Source organism: Mauremys reevesii, linkage group 7 (genome assembly GCF_016161935.1).
Source record: "Mauremys reevesii isolate NIE-2019 linkage group 7, ASM1616193v1, whole genome shotgun sequence".
Taxonomy (NCBI): domain Eukaryota; kingdom Metazoa; phylum Chordata; order Testudines; family Geoemydidae; genus Mauremys; species Mauremys reevesii.
Window position 1 is genome coordinate 88230853 of NC_052629.1, and position 12803 is coordinate 88243655.

Here is a 12803-nt window from a genome sequence, read left to right on the forward strand (position 1 = left end):
ATATTAGGTAACAAATACAATTGACTGAAACTAGTAAGACCCAAAGCAACATAACTTTTTCCCTCTAGTCAGCAAAACCCTCAGAAAAATCCAACAAGTAAGCAGAAATTCTGTTTATAATGTTTGCCATTTTTCATCAGGAGCCAACAGTCACATCATAATAAAGCACTTGATTGTCCTGCATTAACAATGATGAGATTAACAAAAACCCTGCAACATTCCTTTATCCAATCTCTCTTGCATCCACAAAGTTTCAAAAAAGAAACAGCAGCACAAGAAAGAGCATGAAAGTCTGCTTGGCCATGCACAATCTGCACCATATCGTTCAATATTGACTAGCAAGCCTGATAAATCTGCTGTGCAAATAACTAAGTAAATGTCTACATAAGATCTTTGACTCTGTTCAAATGGAACCCCTCCTCCCCCGAAGCATTAATAATTCTACATGCAACCTCTCTTGCTCCCCCTGGCACTTTGAAATGTAGGTCTTTCTGACTTAAAACAGAGGGGGGAAGGGGAAGATCTATTTCTAGAGTGAGCATCCTGATTTTTGGGTTAGCCTTTTATTAAAGCATGGGAGTGGTTACGTCTTAATCAAATCTATACATTCTTTACTGCTTCTTCCCTCACAACTATAGCAAGTTTACTTTCCAAATGAATGTGGAAAATGTTCCTGCTAAATTAGAAGAGAGACTTTTGCAATGTTTGTATGTGGCTACAGGAAAACCTGCCCTCCTGCCAAGCTGAATTAGCTCAGTGGTGCCTTTCTTTCCACTCAAAGACAGGCCATTGCCACTTCTTCAAACTGCACGTAGATAAAAAGCTCAACTAGATGATGAAGCTGATTTCCGCCTTCCCCCGCCCCCCTTACCTCAGGCACCTTCAAAACAGGGCTACTATTACCTACACTATCAGAAGTAGCTGCTGACCTATGTCAGCTGGACACAAATAAGAAAACTCAGAGCACAGTGAAGACAAAAAGTTTAAGTTTTCCAGGGTGTTGTGTAATTCTTTCCACAGGGACTATGTGGAGGGCTCTTTAGGGAGGAGGTATGTTTGTGTGTGGGTGAGGGGGGAGACATCCTTCACTGTCAGGGCTTTCTCAGAGCTGTGCAGGAAATGAGAAGTCAAACAAAGAGCCACTCTGTGCTCTGTAATATGGGTTCCCTTCAATTGCAAAAGCTGAAAAGTAAAATTCGTTATTGTTCAGGATGTAAGCACTGAACTAAAAACAAAAACTTGTTGTAAGTCTCATTGTCCAAATACATCTACACTATGTGTTTAAGCGTATACATCTATTTACATTTAATGGTATAGATTACACATACACCATGCACATTACAAATTAATACATACACCATATTGTAAAGTGACTTTAAAATGTTTCCTTTATAACAACATTAACACTTGCAAAAAGTTATCTGGGTATTGCTGCTTTAAAGTACTTCAACCAGTACCATCTTTGCTGGGGGGGGGGGGGGGAAGAGGAGGAGAAGATGAGGCAGAGATAACCTACACTTCATATTAATATTGAACAGTAAAATTTCCTTTAAAAAGAATAATTCAACTTCCATTTCACAAATCCCATTAAACCTGTAGACAGTACAAAACGCACTGTACCTTCTAACAACTATAAATAGAAGGGAGAGAGAATTTGTACTTTAAACAACAAAAACACCCCACACCCCATAAAAAGCAAACTGCAAAATGAAACAATTACCTTCATAGCACAGCATGCCAATATTGTTGTTCATTTTGTCCAAGTATTGGTAGTTCAACAGGTCCATCTTCATAAATAGCATTTATCGGGCTAACAAAAAAGACCAGCTTGTTTGCTTTTGCCCAGAAACAGGGAGAAGGACGCGACAAACGCTGCCCAATTAGCTCCTGGCTCTTTCTAAACTTCACAAGCTCAAGGCCCAGCCTTTGACTAATCAAAATAAAGTATATTAAGGAAAGTTGGATAGGGAGGGAGGAACCTTTCCAGGATTTCGGAGACTGAGTTTAGAGTATATTGTGTCTCCCAGCTACAAAGAAAACTGTTTAAAAAAAAAAAACTCTTTGCAAATTTTTCTGGGAATTTAAAAGGAAAAAAAAAATGGGGAAATGTCCTAGGACAAAGACAAGCTAGTTCTCCTCACAGCCCGCTGCAAGTTAACTGCACTGACATGCAGGCTATGCTTGGTATGAGTCGTATGTAAACTAGCTTCCTCTTTCTATCAGGCAGAGAGCATTGAGCATGCTCACTGAATCCCTGGAGCACTTCAAATGTCAGGGATATTTTCTGCACAAGATCAGTCTCTAAATGTATTGAGTGTTTGAAAGAAAGGAGGAGGAGGAGGAGGTGGAGAGTCTTTACAGAAGGGCCATGTCAGAGTTGCTCTTGACAGGAAGCAGCGTTACCACTGCAAAACTGAAAGGGGGGCTGGGGGGGTGCCACAGAAACAGGGAGAGAGGGAGAGGTGTCTTTTCAAGTACTGGGAAGAAGTCAACCAAGCTAAACTTGCAGGCAGGCTTCACTTTCTGAGAGAGTATTTCCAAGTGACAGAACTTTGATTAAAAACTTTTTTTTAAATTATTCCTCCCCTTCCCCCAACTTTAATTCAACATACACAACTGACACTTATTTTTAATTGATTATAAAAATGTTTGCAATTCCTATTTGACCTGGTTTCAACATATTGTAATAGGTGCTGTTAATTCACTGAAAAATAATAAGATTTTAACATTAACAAAATGGAGTTTTAATGGCTCCAGGATGGAAGAATGAGAATTACAACTAAACCACCATATCAATTCTTTGAATAGTGGTGGTGGATATGCACACACAGCTTTATACTACAGCTTAATCAGTCTACTGCTACATTTTAAATCCCTAAAGGATGTCAGTAGTTAAACATTTCAGGTTATGGCTTTTTAGTGCCTGGAGAATCCATTGTTCAAGCTCTGGTATAAATGACAGAAATGAAGGGGATTTTTACAACAGTTGCTCTCATCTTAGGATGTGGCTTGTTTTGCTGCAGTTCGAACCTTGATCTTAAACATTTCTAATTTATACAGATGTATGTATATCACCACAAGAGGCAGACCATGAGTATCAGTGCTGCTATGGTATGTCAACCTAATGGGTATCAATTGGTGTCCCCTACAGTAGATCAGCACCTGAAATCTGATTTGAATGACAAGCAATGCCACTACAGAAGCATGGTCTAAAGTAAACACATAACTAATGGAGTTCTAATCCTACCTCTGGTACACATTCCCAGTGTGGTCTGAATGGAATCCAGGAAGTGGGCGGGAGGAGCCCGCTCACTGCTAAAGGACCTGCCCCCAGCCTAAGGGGAGAATCCACAGGAACTTGGAAGCCAAATGATTCCGGGGGACAACTAATGAGATAACAGGGACAGGAGTAAGGTCAACGAGTCAAACAAAGGGAACCTGACTGGGACACTGAGCAGAGAACCCCAGACAATGCCCACTGCTCCTCGAAGGCATCAAGGGAGCCAGCAGACGCCGCCCAGAGGAACTCTGCCCGGATGCGTGCGCAGACGGAGGATCAGAAATAGGCCCCACAGTCACAGGAGACCCCATCGGCCAGCCTCCTCTCCCTGGTTTTATAACTGGCCATTTTAGCCAGGGCTAGGAGGAGGTTGACCAGGAGGTCCGGTGACTTTGTGGGGCCACGGATATGGTCTTGGGCAACTTCACTTCTCTGCCTTAGCTTCCCTGGAGGGAGCCCAACTCTCATTGCCTTTCAACATAAGTCAGGTGCATAACTTCAATTAGTGCCTTAGAAAATCTCCCCCCTTGTGTCAAAGGGGCAGACTAGGGTTGCCACCCAACTGAGTTTTACCTGGACAGTCCGGTTTTTGGCTTCTGTTTCCGGATGCCATTGAGGATTGCCAGGGGTCCGGTTTTAAATGGGAAAGTCCAGTCAAAAAGGTGGCAACTCTAGGGCAGACACTTGTCTTACAGGAGTGTTCTACGGAGTGACATTCTGCCAAAGCACTTGGAAGAGAGTGCAATATAAATGCCAAGGTATTATTGTTCCACCGAAGTTAAACCATTTAATTTAGAATACTGTTTCCATACAAAAAAAACAGGAGTACTTGTGGTACCTTAAAGACTAACAAGTACTCCTGTTTTTTTTGCGGTTACAGACTAACACGGCTGCTACTCTGAAACCTGTTTCCATACAAGTGAACTCAATTTACTTTCCAAAAATTACTTTACTTGGAATAGGAAAAGCAGTACTGTAAATACCTGCTTGTATGCCATCTCAGCTGAAGGGGCACACCACTAGAGTGATCCTAAGAACAATGCAACAGAAAACAAGTTAGGTGAAAAGAAATCTGGTTTCATTGGGTAGATGAAATGTAAAAGCCCTTCATTTGATATGGATCACTATTAAGGAAAACAGACAGACTCTCTCTATTAAAAGAATTATGGATCTCAGAGACCACGGTGATGAGCACGGCACAAAAACGTACACAGATACTTAATGTTCAAGTAACCTCTTTCTTGTATAATAAAGAAAATAATTTGCTAATTAAAATTTACCATAATGTTTTTTGGCTCCCAGAATTTGAGACAGATAAAGCTGCACCCACCTACCTACAGGCTAAAAATAGCATAAGGTACTTTCTAGAAAGAGAATTTTTTAAATAAAGAAAATGACATTTTTAAGTTTAAAGGGGAATAGGCTGGAATCATTACTCAAGCGCTACAGGGGCTACTCACTCTGATGCAGAAGCCAGAACTTTGAAGTAAACCTTGAGTCCCACTACAATTAGGTGCTATACTGCTGTCTTACTATCTTTCAGAGCATGTTCATTTACTAAAAGCAAAACAGTGTTTTAATAAATATTGCAAGAATAGGATAACAAGGAAAAAAGGCTAGTCCTTACATATGTAAATATAGAGGTAAAGAGTTCAAAGTTACAACACTGACAAAGGAGAGGCAAGTACCTCCAGCCGGAAGTGTAAATTCCATAGAGCAGACACACCACCACATTGAAAATTAAGGAAAGTATTTACACTATGTGCAACTATAGTAGCTAGAGCATTCCTGAATTTCCATTATGACAAGCTAGTTGTATGGGAGAAAAGATAAGTATTGGCATATTCCAACTGCTGTTTGGAGTGTTCGGAGAGGGGGGAAGCTAGTGTTCTATTTTATTCTATAAAGGATCTCTTCCTGCACTCATCACTGAAGTACCTGAGCACCTTCTAGTACTACATTAAGCAAAGTGACTAACATCTGTCACGTGCTTCCAGTTAAATAATTACTTGGTACCAAAAGTTCTAAACTGTGAATTTCCAAATTAATTAAAATATATATTATAAAAAGAAATGAATTCCTAGTGAAGGGACAGGAAGAAAAAAATTCTTGATGCAAATATGAGACAATCGATCACTCTGTACATCATCCCTAAAATCCCTACATGCTCAGGCATTGTGGGTACTAATACTAAGCATTCCTAGACTTTATTTCTCTGTAATGTGCTCAATGCACTCTTTCGAGGACAGATTTTCTAACAGTCTTATAAATGATTCACAGAGCATTTCACCAGTTTGGAATAACTCAGGTTGAAATGTAATCAATGGCAAACGTATGTCACCAGGTTATATGCCAAGTATATGGAAAAGCAAACACTGCTAATAGCATATTCCATGAGTTTTGTTATTTATGGATTAATATTATTGCTTAAAAGTTATAACACTTGCAAGTACCACTAAGTACTATACTTCCTGCATTACATGTGAGCTATACTTCTTACTGTGACACCACAAATACTTTTCTTTTGTAAAACAGGCCATTATATATTTATTTTCCATACACTCAAACTTTTAGTACAACAGCATCCCCTGGAGGTAATAGTGAAAAACTGCACACACATTTTCACCAGTAATGCTATAACTCTGCAACAAAGTGCATGGACTTTGAATCTGGCTAATCCCTTAGTAGACATTCTAGTTCAGCTTCCTCACAGTACTCAATTAATCAGTTTATTAGGGATATGCTCTTGCAAGTTCAAATGCCAAGGGTCACCTCACACCATAAGCTTGAATTTTTGGATGAAGAAGTCAAAGAACAATCAAATGGTGGCTTTAATTAATGGTTAAATCAAAATTGCCAAAATGAGAAATTGCTGATTACAACGTTTGGACAAGGTAATGCCTCAGAAATAGTTTTAACTTGCCCTAGAGGCAGAATTACTCAGAATTAGGGAATTATGAATTTAATCGCTGCAAGATCTCTAGGACTCACTCTTCTAGCAACTTTTAACAAGCGAACAACAACATATCAGAAACTGTTTTACTGCAGGTCTTCTTTAAAGCATGTTGTGTGTCTGGCAAACAGCCAATATGAAGAACAAATCACTTTTTGTATTCAAAGAATTTATCAAATTTAGCAGTTTAAAGAGTTACTGTAAGTGTTGAAGGCTATGTTGTAAAAGTCAAAATGGTCTTAATCACTTAATGGTTCTAAATGTCTATGGAATTTTTCCACCATTTGAGATTTTAATATGCCAAAGAAAGTTATAAAAATACCCTGCTCTGGGAAAAATAAGTTTAGATCAATATTAGTGCCCAATTTTATCAAATGGCCACATGCCAACCTGTATCTAATTTGCACACCGTTACCCTGACCGCAAGCAACAAAATGGCCAGTTATTCCTCTAAATGGCCATTTATAGGCAATAATTACACACAAATTAGCTGCACAATTGTAAGATCGGCTACATGCACCCTTTTCTAAAAAGCAGCTCCAATATGACTAATAATTAAATATGGCTGCTTCCTGTTCTCATCCATCACCAATTTTTGTTTCTATTGGAAAAAATATTTAACTGTGCTCATGAAATATTATCAACTGAAATGCATTTTGGTTTAATTGTCTTTTTAAGATGTGTAGAGAAAAAACAAGCTGTGTACTCTCTCAAAAATCAGATACCAGAAACTTTCCATCCATTTGCTATTTTTTTCATACTTACGTATAGCTGAAAATATTAGACTCCTACTAATCGTATGTAGATGTACTGAGTCCAGCTTGCCATCTACTGATATTAAGGATTTAGTGTGAAATTTTCAGTAGTATTTAAGCGCCTATTCAGGTGATTTTGGAAAATGATATTTGAAGTCTAATGCCTCATAGGTACTTTTGAAAATGTTACCCTTCTTGATCACAGAATTATTGTCCACAGCAACCAATTTTGGAACTGATAGAAAAAAAAAACAACCTCTAAAGTGTAGAGAGACCTTATTCCTGAGGTATGTTCTTGTACAAAACCTGTGTAAGGTAGTCCCTAATGGATTCCCATTTTTATACATTTCATATTCACTCATTACCATTTCTAACATCAGACAGGTTATTATGCCACTTGGAATGTATATTCATATCAGCTGACGACCTTGTCCTACTCCTAGGGGAATTCTATGTCAAAAAATTAAAAATTCTGCACAAAGTATTTTAAAATTCTGTAAAATTCTGCATATTTTTGTCAAAACAACACAATATAATCACACCATTTTCAATTACTTTGGTAATTTATTCCAAAATACCTGTCAGCAAGTATATCTGTAACAATACAGACAACAAAAAAGATTCAGGAAATGTTTTTTGACAAACAGATTCTTTACTAGTCATTTTAATACAGAACTCTTGAGCTCAGTACTTATCAGTACTTATGCTTATGAAAAGCACTTTGGGAACATGACTACAAGTGATCATGACAGTGGGGTGATGGGAGGTTATTTTATTTTAACCTAAAGATGATCCGCTTCTCACAACTTGCACCAGGCCAAGGCATTGGTACCATACTAATTCAGAATATCATCAACAGCAGCACTTCCTACAAACCTCTAACTTTTCCTTGGATATGCTCATTCATGTATTTTCTTGGTCTGTTTAGTTTGTGAAACAGGACGTGATCACAGCTGGGAGTGGCATACTATGCACCGATTCTTTGTGAGGTATGTTAGATAATGCAACTTTCAACAGCCAGGACTTTAAAGAAAATGAGAAGCAACACATTACAAATCTCAGGGAGTCAAACTGACTTGTTTGCAACTCTTTATTTTTTGATCATAGGAAATTAAAGGCAACTAGATAAGAAATCCTCGCTGTCAGGAATCACTTACAAATTTTACCACCTTTCTTCCTACTATACACAGAGGAGAATACTGCACTGATATTTAGAATAAAAGATGATGCAGGAAAAACAAACATTGACAGCTACTTCTGTTTGTAGTCAGAATATTAGACATACCTTGTTTTACTGCTAAAATTAACTTGCTTTTGACTCACACTTAGATTTTATCAAAAAGGAGCGCATATATATATATATATATATATATATACACACACACATCATAGTTTCAGAGTGAATATGCAAAATTAAGACATAAGACATGACTCATCAGTTTCCATTCCCATGAAACTACAGAAGTTCCTTGCTCATAGCTGTTTCAACAGCCATGCATCTGAAACTTGCATAAATAAAATATGACCGTAACTGAATTATTACTATGGGAGCAGGACACCACAATGTCTACCAACTTAATATATTTTGCATGAAGTAGGGCACAAAGAAAAGTTTACTGCAGCAATGGATCTGAGACTTCAATACACCCATTCATCAAGCTAATTTAATTAACTTGCTGATATATGCAGAAAATGCATTTTCTGAAAACAAACTAACTTCTGACTTTCACAAAAATCTGGATTAAATACAAAAATCATATTAACATAACATTTTAAAAAGGTCAGATAAAGCCAGCATGGGAACGAACAGTGCAGTATATCTAATGTATCTGTCCTTTAAACCTACAAGGATTCAACACTGGCCAATATTACATCATGTGGGAAAAATGACATTTGATTAGTATGACTTGATTTGTTATTAAATATTTCATACACTAGAGTTATGTACAAATTACCCAAAGCTGTAAATCACAATATTGTGCGTCTCTGTTCACCTAAGCAATCATGACGTTTTAACACAAGAGATCCTTTGGAATATAAGTCATGGCTGACAAGTCCTGAATTTGATAACTCCCAACATAATAAATACTTTTTTCCCCCTTCCATCATTGGTGCAAATCAAGGCTTGTCCCAATGTTAATATCAACATCAATGCTGGGTAACCTGTTGTATTTGCAGATCTGGATGTCTGTACTATGCAGTCTTTCAGCCTGGCACACTAACTTCATTCTTGTTAGCTAGCAGGGAATTGAAGTTAACAAATTTCCTACTCTCTGAAGCTCCGGACCAGCAGGAATTTTGTCAGTTTCTATCCCCTGCTGGCCTACAAGAATGGAGCCGGCCCAGAGAGACTGAAGGGACAGGGTAACATGTCTATGCATATTTAAAGCTGCAAAAAAATCTAGTGCTCAGGATTATTGTTAATGGATTGTTCAGCCTAGCAGCTGGGTTTTAGAGTCTATTGCAATCCATGACTCTTTTTAAACCATACATCAGTGAGATGTGGCAAAAAAGTGTACGCATGCACGCATGCTGAGGAAAGAAAGTATAGTAACAACTTTGACATGATGTGCATTTAAGTAAACCCTAATAAATGCTTTCAAAAATTCCAACAAACCCGTAACGTAAGCAGCAGATGAAGATTTTCTGCCAATGTAGCAGTAAAGTTAGAGCGAATTATTATCCATAGTATTATGGTAGTATCTAGATTGGGGCCTCTCTAAGCTAGGAGGTGTTTCACAAACACAGTCAATTACAACCCAACCCCTGAAAAGCTTATACTCTAAACAGAAAAAAAAAAAAGACGAAAAAGGTGGGAAACTGAAGGAGAGAGAAGATGTTCAAAGGTACAGATCGGAGATTGACTTTCAACAGCAGTTAAATGCCTAACTCCATTTGTGCATCTGAAAATTTCCCCCAGAAAGATTAAGTGATTTGCCCAAGACCACATAGTCTGTGACTGAGTTGAGAACTGAACTCAAATACCCTGGGTCCCAGTCCAGATCCTTGGCCAAAAAAATCATCTTCCCTCTTTATACATTTGTTTAATATGCATATTTTCCTTTTTTATTTCATTGCACAGCAGACAACAAATAAAGATTCTTCACTAAAGGATAGCCTCTGATTTTTGGCAAGACACACTCATGTACATGTGCAAGTGGGTCACTGAAAACTAAATTAAAAGGCTTCAGATCACTAGGCTTCTTTTTTCTAAATATTATTAGTTTATAATAAAGCAATTCATACCAAATAAACTGAAAGAAGTTTTACAGCCTAAACTTTTAACTAGTAGATACGAAACACCCATTTAAAGCTTTAGAAATTAAACACACTTTAAAAATGTCTGACACTACCAGATTTATTCTGCCTTCATCTTACACATACTTACATACACATATGCAAAGTAGAAGAATGAAGGCCAGGAATACCAAGATTGCCTATCAATAGGCAGTTGATAAATGTGGCTAATAGATAAAAGCTAAATTTTGGAAGGGAGGGGGGATGTAAAAAAATAATTTTCTAGCTAAGATTCTGCACAATCATCCCTGATACTTTAAAAGATACATTAAACTCCTAAATAGGTAGGGCCCTACCAAATTCACAGCCATGAAAAACACTTCACTAACCGTGAAATCGTCGCTTTTACCCTATACTAGGCAGATTTCACAGGGGAGACCAGCGTTTCTCAAATTGGGGATCCTTATCCAAAAGGGAGTTGCGGGAGGGGTCGAGGTTTTGCCACCTTACTTCTGCGCTGCTTTCAGAACTGGGCGGCCAGAGAGCGGTAGCTGTTGGCCAGGCACCCAGCTCTGAAGGCAGCACCCCACCAGCAGCAGAGCAGAAGTAACAGTGGCAATACCATACCATGCCCTCTTTATTTCTGTGCTGCTGCCTTCAGAGCTAGGCAGCCAGAGTGGCAGCTGCTGATTTAGGGCCTAGCTCAGCAGGCAGCAGTGCAGAAGTAAGCGTGGCAATACCATATCATAACATCCTTACTCCTGTGCTGCTGCTGGCAGCAGTTCTGCCTTCAGAGCTGGGACCCTGGTCAGAAGCCACTGCTCTCCAGCTGCCCAGCTCTGAAGACAGAGCAGCCACCAGCAGTAGCACAGAAGTAAGGGTAGCAGTGCCACAGCTCCTCCCACCACACACAATAACTTTGCGACCCACCCCCCACAACTCTTTTTTGGGTCAGGACCGTTACAATTACAACACTGTGAAATTTCTGATTTAAATAGCTGAAATCATGAAATGTATGTGTTTTAAAATCCCGTGACCATGAAATTGACCAAAATGGACTGTGAATTTGGTAGGGCCCTATACGTAGAGGATAATAATGATAAACCTAGCTCATCATTACTGCAGTAGGTTTGTTAGGACAGGGGGGGGTGGGAAAAAGTCACAGATAGCATGATTACCTAGTTTCTCCATGAATTTTTGGTGTGTGTCCATGACTCACCTGCAGTGGCAGTTCCTGTCCTATGAGGATGGGCTAGCTTCTCCCTCTGGGTGCTGCAACCAGATGTGCAGGGTCACAGCCCCTCTAAAGTTTGGTCCACCTGCCCTTTTTTTAATCTTGTTGATGAATACTTCCAGTTCAAGTTTATTCCCCTTGCTTTTGTGTATAAACATCTAAGATGCTGAGCAGATTCCACCACTGTTATCCCTCTTGAAATGCAATACCATCACAAACAAATTACACAAGGGGGGCAATGTGTGCCTGCATTCTGCTAAGGCAGGGCCTTTACGAGTTGGCAACACTTCCAATCCTTCAGAAGCATGGACCTTGGGAAAAGTGGGGAGGCATGGTGGTCACTAGCAGAGTCTTCCCTCCAGAAGCTTTGGATCGCTTCCTATTTCCACTGTGCCTAACAAAGGTCTCTGTATTATGGATGGAGTACTCCACTTGCTTGAAACAGATATTGTCTCCGTCTTGAAGATGGCATCATTTTTTCCAGTTGAATTAGTGAAGAACAGCTGCATTTGATGTGATTAACATGAAGATGTTTGTATTGTTCTGTTACAGAATATTAATAAATGGGTACTTGTTGAAGTACTGATATGGTAAAAGAAAAAGCATTTGCTTAAATTCAGAAAAATCTATAAGAATTCGCTAGAGCAACAATACCTCCAAGCTGAAGAACATTTGCTATATGAGTTCTTGACCTTGATAGCAAGATATTTTGATGCATGATTTTTCAATTAATTTAAAATAAAAATAATAAACCATCAAAATAAATCCGAAAGAGTTCACTCATCAGTTAAAATGAACCATACACAAAAATGACAATTACCAATGCAAAACATTTCTGTGCTTGAATCCAAGTTGTAATTGAATATATTCATCAACGTCTTTCACAGCCGCTTCAACTTGGTCAAGTAGGATCTTCAACTGAATTCTGATTCCCCCCAAGTTAAAATAAAATGTACTGAGACAAGTTGTGTGAACCCAGCTCTCTGGTCATTTTAGAATACTGTTTTGCTTTATATCAAATTGAAATTAGGCACTCACAATATTTTTTCACTTAGAAAACCCATGAGCCATTTCATGTTCTGAGACTAGATTCCAATTAATAAGAGCATCTCACTCTTTTCAGGGAAGTGGTAAATCCAGTTACCAGAAACTGGTAATTATAGGTTTAAAAAGGAAATGAAGGACCTCGTATTCCTCAAAATTTTGAAAAGGTCTTCTCTTTATTCTTAGCTTGGTCAGACATACGGTACACATAGGGCCAACATTAATTCTGGCATTCCTGAACTTTTGAGTGCTAGTCTTTGAAACCCTACTGTTATTTTAATGTAGATATTTCTTATGTAA

General features: G+C 38.6%; 1 protein-coding gene across 4 annotated transcripts in view; it reads right to left on the minus strand.

Annotated features, from left to right (window-relative positions):
- Positions 1-12803, minus strand: part of VGLL4 (vestigial like family member 4) — a 159591-nt gene that overhangs the window by 72929 nt on the left and 73859 nt on the right. The window contains exon 1 of one of the 4 annotated variants that reach the window (XM_039482098.1): positions 1721-2261. The exons of the other annotated variants lie outside the window; for them this stretch is intronic. Coding sequence (XP_039338032.1) covers positions 1721-1802 — 82 coding nt within the window. The 5' untranslated portion in view covers positions 1803-2261. Of the gene's footprint in view, positions 1-1720; positions 2262-12803 lie in introns of those variants that run through there. 4 annotated transcript variants of the gene reach the window in all.